The sequence below is a fragment of the Anomalospiza imberbis genome, chromosome 1 (genome assembly GCF_031753505.1).
Source record: "Anomalospiza imberbis isolate Cuckoo-Finch-1a 21T00152 chromosome 1, ASM3175350v1, whole genome shotgun sequence".
Classification (NCBI taxonomy): Eukaryota; Metazoa; Chordata; class Aves; order Passeriformes; family Viduidae; genus Anomalospiza; species Anomalospiza imberbis.
In genome coordinates this window covers 108268803-108283102 of record NC_089681.1, presented here as the reverse complement: position 1 = coordinate 108283102, position 14300 = coordinate 108268803, and the positions used below count along the sequence as shown (strand labels likewise).

General features: G+C 42.1%; 2 protein-coding genes across 7 annotated transcripts in view; both read left to right on the top strand.

Annotated features, from left to right (window-relative positions):
- The first annotated feature begins 1689 nt into the window (after positions 1 to 1689).
- Positions 1690 to 2901, top strand: XCR1 (X-C motif chemokine receptor 1). The gene has a single exon (XM_068186740.1). It carries the CDS (start codon positions 1816 to 1818, stop codon positions 2899 to 2901), a length of 1086 nt encoding a protein of 361 aa, XP_068042841.1. The 5' UTR covers positions 1690 to 1815.
- A 6345-nt stretch (positions 2902 to 9246) lies between these two features.
- Positions 9247 to 14300, top strand: part of FYCO1 (FYVE and coiled-coil domain autophagy adaptor 1) — a 45360-nt gene continuing 40306 nt past the window's right edge. The window contains exon 1 of one of the 6 annotated variants that reach the window (XM_068204744.1): positions 9247 to 9395. The gene's annotated coding sequence lies outside the window, so the exon portion shown is untranslated. Of the gene's footprint in view, positions 9396 to 9849; positions 10173 to 14300 lie in introns of those variants that run through there. The other 5 variants (XM_068204766.1, XM_068204776.1, XM_068204736.1 and 2 more) reach the window with 5 other exon arrangements.

Below are 14300 nucleotides of genomic sequence, written 5' to 3'. Positions count from 1 at the left end.
TCCCAGGCAGAGGCAGTGATCAGGGCTGAGGTCTTTGTGAGAAGGTTCCTATGTCAGGGGCCAGCAGCAGTTGTGCTGTGAGCAGGAGCAGCCCTGCTGGCTGTCTAGCTCCTGGCCTGTGGGCACACCCTGGGGCTTGCTGTCACTGAGTGGTCAGCATGAAAGGAGAGAGTAAGTGGTGAAGACACAGGTTAGTACTGTCCTCTCATCCCTGGAGAACCTTGATTATTCCCAAAGGGGCTTCTCTGCTCCCTTAGGACAGCTGCTAAGGAGCAGCATACCCCAGCCTGAGCTGAAATAGGACACAGTGATGGTCAGGACCTCAATCTAAACTATTCATTGCTTAAGTGTTGTCTGTACTGTCATGTAAAACCAGAGAGGATGACTGCCTTTGCAAGGACTTACCCTGCATGCCTGAAAACTGCAGCATTGTACAGAGAGCCACAAACATCTTTCCAGTTAGAACTGTGACTCTCGTGGTAAATGTTCCAGGGCCGCTTGCCATCACAGTACTGAATCCTGCACATCCCTTGCCTTCAAAACTCACTGATCACAACCCACTGGACAGATGGTCCCTATCTGTGCTGCCTGTGTCATGTTCTGGCTGACCTGAACCACCTATCCCCACAGATGACATTAAATTGTGGCAGCCAGGAGTGCTCCCTGACATGCTTCCCTGGAGTAGACATAGCTCTCCTGTCCTCCAAAGGCAGCATGTCTTTGTCTGGATGTAGCAGGCAGATTCTGCCTTCAGTAATTAAAAAAGGAAAATGTCACTAGCACAATTTTGGCCTAAGCTGTGGGGTTTCTTTGCTGCAACTGTACTTTGAAGGAACTCGGTGGCAGGTCTCTCACTGGCTTCAGTCAAAACAGAATCCAAGCATGGTGATGCAGATAAGCCTTTTTCTAGGATACAGTGTATTTAGAAATTAAACCACTGATCAGAGGTATGACTGATTTTTTGTGCCTATTTTTAAGATTAATTTCATAAAGAAATTAGGCTACTGTGACCTGATTGTATGTAATCTTCCCAGTCCCACTAACTTTTGATCCTGTTGGCCAGTTTCAACTCACCATCCAACTGGGATTAAATTCCTGCCTGAATAAAGACAGAGAGGCAGCACTCCCAGAAAAGCACTGTGATGTGATCTCTGCTCCAGTCACATCCCTGAGAATCATCAGGCCACAGAGGTGCACAGAGCACCCAGCATGATGATGCTTCTGCCACAGCTTCGAGATGCTTAGATATCAACAAACCTCAAGATAAAAATCCATAAGAAACCTGGCTTTTCCTGCTCTTAGTGCCTGCAGTTGTTGCTACTGGTACTGCTCAGCTTTTTAGTTTTATGCGGTGCAAAACTTTGGTGACCAAGAATCATCTGTACAGTGAAGTGCTTAGGAGTTGGATACCACTCTGGAAAACTGAAAAACCACTAGCATCTTTGAAAGTCTCGGCACCTGAGACATTTACATCAAAAAACAATGCACATTCATATAGTAGAAACTTAGTAATTGAAAGTTGTCAACAAACATTTTGCTTCAGAAACATCTGAGTTTCTGACTTCTTATGTAATTAAGATTTGAGTGCTTTGCAGTAAGTCTTTGGTATCTACCTATTCATGTTCTAGTCATAAGAAGAAATGAGTCCTTTGTCTCCCCAAATGGCTAGTTTCACTGCTGCTTTTTCTGTCTTAAAACAGAAGCCCCCACAGTGGGAGTTTAGTTATTGAGTTGATTTTCACAAAAGATTTCATTTGATTTGTTGCAGTCCTTTGAAGTAGTTGCTGAAGAACAGCACAAGATTTGCATAGACAAATGGATGAAGACTATAATTTAGATGATAATTACTCATTTGAATACCCTAATGAAACCAACGTCTGTGAAATGGGTGACTATTTCACATTTAACATCTATCTCACTGCTGTCCTCTACATTCTGGTATTTTTCCTCAGTCTGCTAGGAAACGCTTTGGTGTTATGGATCCTATTGAAATACGAAAACCTTACATCTTTAACAAACATCTTCATCATGAATCTCTGTATCTCTGATTTAGTCTTCTCCTGCATGCTGCCTTTTTGGGTAGTGGACCAGTCCTTTGGATGGATTTTTGGTGAGTTCCTTTGCAAAGCATCAAATGCTATTTTCTCCATTGGCTACTACAGTGGTGTTTTCTTTTTGACTCTCATGACTATCCTGAGGTACTTGTTTGTAGCGAACCCCCTTTCAACTCTGAGATCCCAGACGCAATGCTGTGGTGTTCTGATGTCCTTGGCTGTCTGGACTGTTAGCATCTTAATTGTGGTTCCTGAGGTGATTCACACCACAGTGCAAGAAGACTTGGAAGAGCACAGGTTCTGTGATTATGCCGATGGGAACTGGAAAAAGTTAGACATTTACATGAGAAATGTACTCTTCCTGTTTTCCTTTGGAGTCATCATATTCTGTTACTTCAAGATACTCATAATCCTGCTTAGAGCAAGATCTCACAGAAAGCACAGAACCGTGAGACTCATCCTCATTATTGTGGTGGCTTTTTTCCTGTGCTGGGCACCCTACAACATCCTCAGCTTCCTGACTACTTTTCCACCACCTACCTGTCAGTATGCGAAAGTCTCCAACCTTGCCTTTCACATCAGCCGTAAAATTGCTTTCTCTCACTGCTGCCTCAACCCTGTGCTCTATGTATTTGTTGGAGTCAAGTTCAAGAGGCATTTGGCACAGTTATGCAGTCTGTGTTTACACTGCAGCAATGGTCTCCAGGCCTCCAGGCCTGGTCCTGCTATGGTCACTGCAGTGGTCACTGCAGCCTCCAGGCCAAGGACCTGCTATGAAGGCAAATTCCAGCATGAAGTCATCTTTCTACTGAAGCAAGACCTAACTATTAGGACTAATACTGAATGAACTTTCAGATTTTGCATGCTATGGATAGCCTCTAATTCTTAGAGGCACTTCCCTGAGAAAGACACACAAATTTACTCTTTGCAAACATTGTGTGGTATGGAAAATAACAAAGTGTATTTGCAGTGGAATGGAGAGATGAGAAGGCCAAAAAATTATTTCACTGGCCTGAAAGTCTTAAGTTCACAATTTTTTGCACAGTGAGATGGATTTTCTCTCACTTATACTCTCTTTTGAAAAGAAAAAAATTGCTTTTTCCTTTGGGCATTAAAACATCAGGTTTTAACATAAAAGCTGTTGCATATCTTTCTTACCTGACTTAAAATGCTTGGATTGTATACAGCAATGGACACATAGATATTTTTGTAAATTTTAATGCTTTTCAGTGTTTATCAGTTTACTCATTGGGTTTTTTTTTGGTTTTTTGTTTTTTGTTTTTTTTTTTTTTTTTTTTTTTTTGTTGAGTTTTTTTTTTATGGGGGGTGATGTCTCTGGATTAACTCTGCTGACAATAGCTACAAGACCTCAGAGTTTCTGAAGTTGTCAGGGCAAATGTTCTTTTATCTTTTGGTAGATAAATATATATAAAAATAGCTTTGTGTAAAAGTAGCCTTTTGGGTCTGAATTGGAAACTTTGGAAGAGCCCTAGAAGGAGCACAAGCTGTTAAACAGATACTTTACTAGGATATCAGTTTTCCTTCTGTTACTGCTCTTTGCCACAGGATTCTTCCAGTCTTTCAATATTATTTCAGATGATTGCAGCAGATCAACAACTCATCTCCTGAGCAGAGCAGGAGCATATTTGCTTCTAATTGCTCTTTCCCTCCTTTTCTCCCTTTGCCATGGTGCTGAGAACACTTAAACTTATAAATAGGCTATAGTGCAAGAACAAATGGCTTTTTAAATAGCAGGATAAAAATGGCTTGCTTTATTTGTAAAATTGATGTTTGGGGTTTTCTTTTTTTTTTTTTTTTTTAAGATAAACTGATTTTTAATCCCAGGCAGTGTAACATATAGTACATACTCCAGTGTAGCTGAATGACAAAGTCTCTGTAAAGCAGAATATTTAATTTCCCAGAATTTATATGGAAAGCCAAGGTAGTTTTGCAGTGGCACCAATCAATGGTTTAGCAACGGTTCTAAGCAACAACTTGGCTTTGCGGGCATCTGTCTTAAAATGTCTGTGCTGTTTCCACTCTATTTCATTTGATCTCTAGAGATTATCTGGAGCAGACAAAAGATTCTTCACAGCTGCTGTGTAGTTTACAAAAAGGAGAAACTCAGATAGGCCCATAATACAATATCCTATTTCTGATTATACCCAGGAGCAAGAATACCTAAGGAAAAGCATAAGAATGGGGTGAACATACATGACATAGACCCATACAGTCTTTCTAGAGCTTGCTCATAGCTTCTAGTTTGTGCTCCGGTTTAGCTGCCAGAACAAAGTGTTTGTATCATGTCCCTTATCATGAGATGCACCCTTCTGAACAGATCAGTCCTGGTATCTCACTACAGTCACTGCCTACAATGTAAAAAATTCAAAAGGGGACTCATTAATTCTACAGGGTTCAAATTCACTTGTGCTCAGACAAACCATGGGAAGATAGAAGTTGTCATTTTTTCTGGCTGTGGTGAAGACCAGCCTTTGACTATTGCTTTCTGACAAGAAACATTTGAAATGAATGTGGCTTCAAAAGATTTTGGGCTGGGGACTGAATACTGTCAATTATTGAAGAGATAACTTATTGAAGGACAAATTAGTCCAATTTCTTCTATTCTGGTAAGCCAGGACCATTTCATTGGTACCAGCAAATCTGCACAAGAGGAAGATACTGTGACCATGAGTACCAAGAAGGTCCCATGCACCTGCATAATTTCAACAAGCTGTCATTCAATTCATTGTCCTAGAGTCACATGACTGTGAAATCTTTACTGTTCATATCTTTTACATCTGTCTAAAACAAAGCTGAGAATTATAATAGAAGCACAAAGTCTGAAATGATCCTGCTCTGCCCAGTTTTTAGCAAATTATTTAAATACGTTTGTAACTTCAGCATATTTTGTTACAGTGTATCTGAGTATGTAAAAATAATTCTTGATATTACCCAACTGTATTGCTGCCATAACCAAAGTAATTCAGAATGTAGATATGCTGTCTCCTAATATAATGAAGTAGTACTAATAAACATTCAGAAATCCAATGGAATTCTACCCTGTGACTATTGTTCTCAGCCTCTGATAACCATCTATTAAGGTATTTTCAATTGAAGAAGTAATTGTGAATTTTCATAGGTTAATTTAGCATTGAAGAGACTTCTGGAGGTGATTCACTGCTCTGTGCTGCTCACAGAAATTTTATCTTCCTGATCAGACAGGGTCACTCAGGGCTTTATCTGGTCAAACTGATATCTGCAAAAACAGGGACTCCATAACTCCTCTGAGTCCTTGTTGCAATGCTTAATAACCCTTACGGTGGATGTTTTTGCTTCCACACAAACAACACTTATTTTGCTGCAACCTGGTGATGTTGCTTTTTCCTTGCCTTCTCTGTGTCTTCACATTAGAGAATGGAAAAGAGCCATCAGATCTCCCCTAAACCTTGTTTTTTCCTGGGGCTAAACATATCCCAGCCAATTTAGTGTCCTCATATGTCACGTGCTCCAACTCCCTGTCCATCTTGGTGATCCTTCATAGGGCTGACTTCCGTCACTCAATGTCTCTTTCTTAAATTGGTGGCCCCAAAACTAGACACTCTACTGCAGATCATGAGACCTGCAGTACTGAGACATTCTCAGTGACCACAAGAATGTCAGGCAGAGTGGAATTAAAGTTTCCCTCAGCCTGATGGCAGCACAGGCCCATAAACAGTTAGTCCTCACTGCTGCAAGGCCATATGCCTCTGTTGTGTTCAACTTTTTGTCCACTCTAAATCCAAGATCTTTTCTAGCAAAGCTGACTTCTAACCCTATGCTGAAGGGAACATCCTCTTTCCACTAAAATCAATGATAATTTTGCTTCTGATCATAATCAGAGCAAGAATCAGTTTCCTAAATGGGTGCAATCTTGGCAAACCATAGCCTGTACTTCTTTACTGCCAAAAGTGTTTTCACTGAGGGTCAGGATACCTTCATATTCTCAATATTTTGAAATACTGAGTTTATTGAAATCATAAATAAAATTCTATTTTATCTTCTCCTTATGGTTACTCTGCAGCCGAAAATACCCTTGTTCATCCTTTGCTTCATTTGCATTCATGAAGCAAAATACTGAGAAGGACAAAGAAAAGTGTGAGGCGTGGAATAGTCTCTCCATATTCAGGAACTGCTGAGGTAACAGAAGCAAAACATATTTGAGTTTGTTTTATTCCTCCAAACAATGCTGCTTTCTTCCAACAAAGAGAAGCAAAAAAAAAAAAAAAAAAAAAAAAGAGTCTATGTCTTGGCTCTCCCACATCGTTGTTGGTGCAGCTGAACCAGCACCAAACCAGATAAAACTCTTGGTACCTACTTTGTCCACACAGGAGTGAAATGCAGCCAGTTCTGATTAGTGACAGCTACTAAACCTGATGTGCTCTGGTGGAAGTCAGTCTCAGAAGCTGACCTGGTATTTAGCAAAATATTCTTCCAAGCTCCTCAGCCACTTTGTCTAAAATGCCATATTTGCTTCTAGATGTTTTCCAGAGCTTTGCTGGTTCTTTTTATGTTGTCTACTCCCGGCTTTATACCTACTGACAATTATTTGTCCACCTATTCAAAACAGAATGCAAACAAATGCAAAAAGTGCTTCCAAAGCTTTCTCCCCACTGTCACAGAAGGTTTCTGATGATGAACAGCAGCCTGTTGTTCACTCTAGCTACAATGGTATGTTAATCCATTGAGGGTGACCAGGGGAACTGGGAGTTAGCTACCCTCATAAAATACCTCAAGTGCTAGTGTAAGCAAAGCTCTTCCAGTCATTATATAACATCAATTAACTCTTGCAAAAAAATTAAAGAAAACCTGTGGCACATATAACAGTAACATCAGACAGATGGAAGGAACACATTCTATGGACACAGACATCATCATAAAACACTCATCTATGGTGCACAGGAGACCAGTAAGCAAAAATTTAGTTGTTTTAGTTGATTGAGTTGGCTACCTCTATTACCTAGTGAAAAAACTTTTCCCAGAAAAGGCTTTCCTTTTGGTGGCATGACTGACATTGCCTTTCCTGACTAGTAAAACTGAAAATAATTCCCATCTAGCCCATCATGGTTTATGAAGTTAATCAATAAACTTTATCAGAGTAAACATACAGGAAAGCAACACATGTGGGACAGACAATGTGTTATGTTTTTTTTTTTTTCTAGTGCAGCTTCCAAAAAGGAAAGATCTCCAACATCTTCTACAGCTAAGAAATGAGGAAATATAGAAAATTCTAAGGAAGTGTTGGTCAGCTACAGATCTAGTCAGAAACAGCATGTTTTTGTCTAAAGAAATTGATGTGTACATAAACAGGCAATAATTCAATAATTAACATCAATAATTAAATATTTATGAAAGTAGCTTGTTACCACATAATTAAAAAGAGGAACAATCCATTCTAATTGACTATTTTCTAGTGAAAAGTAGACTTCTACACAGACTTTTTGAAAATTTCTTTAATAAAATCCATTCCAGTGAAATTATATGGGATTTGATTTACCGTTATTTGTGTCTGATGACCCTGAGATTACTTTTGGAAGACACCCAGTTGCCTAGAGATCAATGGAAAACTAACACTCATTTTCAGCAGATACTCCTGGCACTGCTGCACGATTCAGCAAAGCATGCCAAGTAAAGTAAGCCTGAAGGTTGCTTCCAAATGGTTTAAGACATCTCACTGCATTTCTCAAGTCATGTGCCTGCAACATGCATAGCCCTGTAACCTGCATTTCTAAGGGCACTAAAATGCTTTTGAGCTATTGAAAAAACATACATTAGATGAAGATTAACCACCAAAACCTAAGGTCACTTAGTCATTCTTATGTGTGAAGGATGATGAAGACATGTCAGTGACCACGTACTACATATATTTCCTCAAGACTCTTGAGAATTTGATGCTTTGATCTTCAGCTTAAGCTGATGTTTATGATGCTAAGAAAGTCACAAGTATTGTGGCAAGAACTGGTGACAAACTGCTTGCTCACAAGTTTAATTTGAAATATTTTATTTACCAAAGCAATGTGGAAAAAAAAGCAAAGGAAGTTTTTCAAGTTTGTACTTCAAGTGCAAAACAAGAGTAGCCTATTTCAGGCACTGGGAAAGAAATGTTCTTTCAGAGAATCATATGCATTATGGGAGGGATAAAATGTGAAATCTGAAAAGAGGAAACGGCCTGCTTGTAAAAGGAGCCTGGTGCTGGGATTGTTAGGAACCCTGTGCCCTGTACCCCCCACACCCTGTTTCAGGAAGCAACCTCTTGTTCCAGTTTCACACCTGCTTTCTCCCAGTCTCTTACTTTATGTAGACATACTAATCTCTCCCTATGTCTTTCACACAGTCACAGAATCAATTAGGTTGGAAAGGACCTTTGAGATTGAGTCCAACCCATAACTAAACAAACACCACCCAATCCACCAGACCATGGCACTGAGTGCCATGCCCAGTCTTTCCTTTAATACCTCCAGGGATGGTGACTCCACCACCTCTCCGGGCAGCCCACTCCAATGTCTAATCACCCTTTCTGTGAAGAAATTCCTCCTAATGTCCAGCCTAAACCTCCCTTGGCACAGCTTGAGACTATGTCCTCTCATCCCTTCAGTTCAGGGATGAGTATTTTCCTTTCATCCTTCTGGCAAGAGCAGAGAGGGGAAATCTGCTGCATACCAGATTATCATGCCTGACTTTCACATTTGCCTCAGTTGTCTGTGCAAAGAGCTTGATGAACTGCTGTGAAAATGAAGAAAAAAAAAAAAAAACAACAACAACAAAAAAAAAACAAACCACCTCCCATATAGAATATCATAAAAGCAACACGCCCAGTACTACATTAAAAAGTATTAAAACGAACAACAATAATTTATTAATTTTTTTGGTTTTTTGGGGTTTTTTTCAGTGGTGCCCAGCAGCAGGCCAAGGAGCAATGACCATAAGCCAAAACACAGGGAAGTTTCACCTGTGTCACCTGCTCGAGGTGACTCTGCTCCGGAGTCCAGCCCAACCCTAACGACTCTATGAATCTGTAAAAAGCGACCTTGCGTGAGGCACCAGAAACACCAGCCTCCCCGAAAGAAAACCACCCCAACGCTGCAGCTGTAGCCGAAAGCGACGATTTCTCCCCCAAAGCCGCTTCAACCCCCTCAGCCTTGTCCCCGCCACCTCCGGGCCGCCCCGGCGCTGCAGCCAGACACCGCCCCGGGTGTGGGGCGGCCCCTCCGCGGCCTCACGGGAGTTGTAGTCGGGCGGGGAGCGCCGGAGCCTCACCCCGGGCCGCCTCTGCGCGACATGGCGGCGGCGGCGGTGGCCGCGCAGGTACCGAGCGACCCCTCCCGCACACCGCCGAGGGAGCGCGGCGGGGCCGGGGGCGGGGAGGTGGCGGCGGGCGGAGGGAGCTGACGGGGAGAGGGGGAAGTGACTTCGGCGGCTCCCACTTGTTGCCTCGCCGAGATCGGCTTCGAGGGGAGGAGCCCTGGCGGGGCGAGAGTTGCTGGGCGCCTTAGGGGGTGCCCGGGTCGGCTCAGCGGCGGGGTGAGCGCGGGCATGGCAGGGGTACATCAGCCCGGGGAGGGCTGGATGCTGGCTGTCGTCGCCTGGGAGCCCTCCGGAACGGGAGGTCCCCGTCCGTCAGGGCCACCATGTAGACGCAGTCCCCTGAAGTGTCAATCGTGTCCCGCGGTGAGCGCTGACTTTAGGCCGACATCAGCACTGCCCTCTGTTTTGTGCCCTCCTGCAGCTGCAGGGGGAGCGGAGTCACCCTGCTGGAAACCAAACACCCGCCCGTGTCCGTGCCCTCACCCCGCTGAAAAGTGCTGACAGGAAAATACTTGCCGCGGCCCTAATCCCGCTTTGCCCTTGTGTCGGCAAATCTCCGGCTGATGGATAGGGAGAGGGTTTTGCTGGCACACAGGGCGGCTGGGGCTGTCTCCAGAGCAGATGCCGAGTTTGCAGCCGGCCCTCCTCCTCCTCCGGCTTATGTTGATCCTGGTAATCCAGAGTGAGCAAGGAGAAGGAAAAAAACCAAGGTTTTAGTGAAATGGTTGTCTGCTGCCTTTGGACACTGGATTCCACTCGGGCAGAGGTGCTGCGGTGGTGAGTCGGGCTGTGGAGGGGCTGTGCCGTGTTCTGGAAGCTGGTGAATCCCCTGGTGCTGCAGCTGCCCTAGCACAGGGCCCTGTTTTCTGTCCGGGTCTGCATCCAGACTCCTGCTGAATTTTGCAAGGTTGGTTTGGCACACAGAGTTGGTCAGCTGTAGACTTCACTCTCCTGGTTCTGCCTGTCACTTTAAACCAAGCTTGAAGTTTTAAATTTGAAGTTGAAACAGAGGGAGAAGTACCAGGCCTTTGTTTCTGTAATGCTGAAGAGTGAAAGTGGATGATTTTATCCAACTCTAACTTTGTATGCTCATGAAGGCAAGCTAGGATGAAATTTACAGGGTAAAACATGTTCTCTGTCTGGTCAGTAGCATGGAAACGTGTTCTCTCTTACTGCCATGCAGTAGTGTGTTTTATGTTTTCCAGATTTTATGTGTGCAAGGCAGTTTCTTGGAGTATTCCAATGATCCTCACGGGAGTGCTTTAATTTAAAAAATGTTCTACGTTCCAAAGAGTGTTGACCAACATTCACATTTAGGAGACTGCACTGCAGTTAAAAAATTGTATCTTAAGATACTGTGGTGCAAAACAACTGATAGTCAATTTTGTTTTGCTTGTTGTAGTATACATATGTAATATCTGTAGTATATATATTTGACAGCATTTGTTATAAACCTGGTTCCACTACTACTTCTCAAGAACCTGTTAGTTATGGAGCCTGATTTTCATGTATAAAGAGTCTCTTATGTACACCATTTGATAACGGTGAAAGAGTGTATTATGTTTGCAGTCCCTCTCTCCACTGCTGGAGGGTTACATAAAAGGAATAGGAATTTGTCCTAACATCCTGGAGGCTAAGTTCCTCTAAGACTTGTTTGATGCATGATCAAGACCTAAGGAAACAACTAGGGAGAGAAAACTAGTCAAGATGTTGTCTGTAAAGTTGCAGAAATTATGCAGTAGACCCAAGGAAAAGTATTGTTCAACATTTTTTTAACCCAGATCGTTATTTGTTTTTCTTAGTTGATCACATTTAAAAATTAACAATTGCTTAATTGTCGGGTAAACATCAAACTCTTCTACTACTCTTTACATATTTTTGAGATTATTAATCTTAAGGGAACTGTAAGACCCCTAAGTGTTTTTATTGTTACACGTTATAATTTGAATTAATTAATTTATTTGTTTTACTGTGTGTTTATTCGTTTGGTTTTGCCAATGCAAGGACACTTCAGCAGCTTGTATCTAGTCTAGTTCGTATTTTGATGTAGTAATTCCATTTTGTTTGTGGAGAGGTGGCTGTTTGTGTCCAAAAGTTCTCTAATAGTAATAATTTAAAATCCTTTGCCCAAATGTATTCTGAAGAAGGTTTTACAATTTGTAACACTGGTAGAAAGAGCAGAACTTTTTATGCAAAGTGCCTGGATCTCAGTGCAAGTACAGGACCTTGACTTGTATGCCCTTCTTTTGCCTATGTTGGTATTCTGTGTTGGTTAGTGGTATAGTGACCTCAGCAGATATTTGCAGTTAACCCCTGAATGAGTTCTGCTGGGAAGAAGGATGAAGACAGGAAAGATCTTGCTACTGCTACAAGCCAGTTTAGGTTTCAAAAGTGAACTGGTTGGATCAGGATATCCCAAATAACTGGGCTCATGCCAAGCCTGCGTCATCTGTGAGCCTGTCTCCTCCCAGCCACCCAGCATGACAGTCTCATACAGCCTCTCCTCCAAATGCTTCTAAATCTTTGGCATTTGTAACTCTGAAATTTCCCCTTCCCCCAAAAAGTGGTGGCCTTCACTGGAAAACTCACAAGAAAAGAGGGAGAGAGGAAATACTCCATTTTTCCTGCTACAGAGGAAGGAAAACAAGATCTCTTTCTGTTGACTCTGGGCAGCATGACTCATTCAGTGACCTGTCAGTTTGGGTTGTCTCAGTCTGGTTTTTGCTTGACTCGCCCTCTATTTGGTCTACATGTGTGTGGTCAAAACGTGTAATTTGCAGTGTTACAAGTTGGTATTTCACTGGGAATTGCATATAGGTCAGGAGTTATTCTGGGGAGCTGCTGGCTGGAGGGAGGACACGAGGTGCTACAAGTGGGCAAGACTCAACATCCATCTGCCAGACTTCCCAAAACCATTAGCTGGAGGAAGCCTTTTCAAGTACTTCTGAAACCTCAGCTTGGAAGAACAGTGTGCAACCGTAGATACAGAGGTAAAAAGTGCTGCTAAGGAAAGGTCCCATTAAAAGCTGGGATGTAATGGGTGTTGGTTTTAACTGTCCCGAAGTCTCAGACGTGGCTGAGACACTTCAGCCAGGCCGGGCTTGCTGAGCAAGTTAACAAGGCTCAGAGACCAATTTTGGTGACCTGAAAAATAAGAGATTTTTTGACATCTCTAAGCTTGTATGGTGAGCGAGTTGAGTGACATGAATCGCTAAATGCTCCTTTGCAGCTGAAAGTCCTCTGGTGTTTCTATTTCTTTAGGTGTCTACATGGTGCTCCTCAGAGTAGCACCTGAGTGTCATGTGGCTTGAAGAATGTGTAAGGCATTTAAATGGTTGTATGAGTTGTAGAGAGAAAGAGCAGATTTTTTGGCAGGGAGGGACCCAGGGAGAATTGTTTAGGAGAATGAGAGCATGAAGGGGGAAAAAAATCTTTTCACTTTTGAATGAATCCTGTCTTTTCAGCTGACCATACAGGCATTGAGACAGCAGGGGTACCTTCTCCCAGGGGGAGTGAAATAGGATGGGAGCAGCGTGGAGAAGCAAGTCTCTGGGAGAGTTATGGTTGGATTAATTGAGAGATGTTAATAAACAAGATGTAGCATTCCTGACATGGGGCGAGGTGTGGCGGGTCCTAAGGGAAAAGGGCAGACAAGTTTGTTAAAAGTGATACTTGTATAATTCTTGTTATCAGAAGAGAGCTCTTGTCTTTGTAAACTGACTGCTTCATCAAATAGGGAAGTTCTGTCATCATGAGATAGTCTGAGACAAAGTTGTCTTTGTGAGATATATACTAGGTAATCCCTGTGGTGTTGTTTGCAGACAGTGGTCATTTGAGTTCATGTTGTTCAACAGTTATTGATGTGAAGGAATATCAGAGACAAAACAATATTCTCCAAGTCAGGAATCTGTGTCCCTGCACTGATGCATGTGTCCTGTTTGGCAAAGTGCAGTGTAAGGTTTTAAAAGGTTACAAGCCAGGTGTTAGAGTGGAGATCCAGTTTAGTAAGTGCAGCATTAAAAGAATTTAGGGTGCCAGCTTTGTCCACTCAAGGTTAAAAATTAACTCAGTCTTATGGAGTTTTTATCGTGCCACTGTATACTCTTGTCTGTTGCCTAGTTTTGATCTTTTTCTGAGAAGGGGTTGCAAACACAAGGAATAGGGATGGAATGTAGTTCAGTTGTCCATAGAATAGAGAAGATTGCTCAAAAAAACTTTTAAAACTTTACTAATTCTTTTGTGTCAGTCTCTTCTGTCAGGTTAGGATTCAAGCAGTATTTTATGAATGTCAATAGTTTGTGTTCTTATGCTGTAAAATGCAAATATTCCTAGAGTGCAAGAGTCTTCCCACAAAAAGGCTTTACTGTAAGGAGTCCTTAACTATAAAAATACTCGTTTTCTGCCAAGCATTTGTGACATGTAAATGTTTTTATGCTTTTCATCTAGTTACTCTCTTCTGCTATGTTACAATCCTCTGAGAATTTGTTTTTCTGGACATATGTTTTCTGCAAGATGGTTTTTATTGCTAGTTGTTTATATTCCTGAACCATGTTTTTGTCACTGAAATGTGAAGTTTTGTTGGTATAGAAAATTAAGGGGAATGATTAATTTGAAAAGAAAATTTCACTTCTCGGAATGGAAACCATAGCTGTCTTTCAGGCTGTGCCACCTTTTGCTTTTAATCCTTCTATTTAATATAGTCCAGTGTGTGTTTTTATCAGTCACGTATCTTTGTATGCAGTGTTAAAGCATAAAGGGTTGAGTTGCCCTATAAAAAGCACGTGTGTGATTGACAGAAGAATCATGCTGTCTTTTTTATACCTCAGACCCTTACTTCCAGCAAATAGTTCTTCAGCTTTATGGATGTGGAGCTCTATGTGCCTGCACAGTACAAAATGAGAAAAG

What these genes read in the sequence shown, in the direction of transcription:
- XCR1 (XM_068186740.1), top strand. Translation starts at nt 1,816, where the DNA reads ATGGATGAAGACTATAATTTAGATGATAATTACTCATTTGAATACCCT.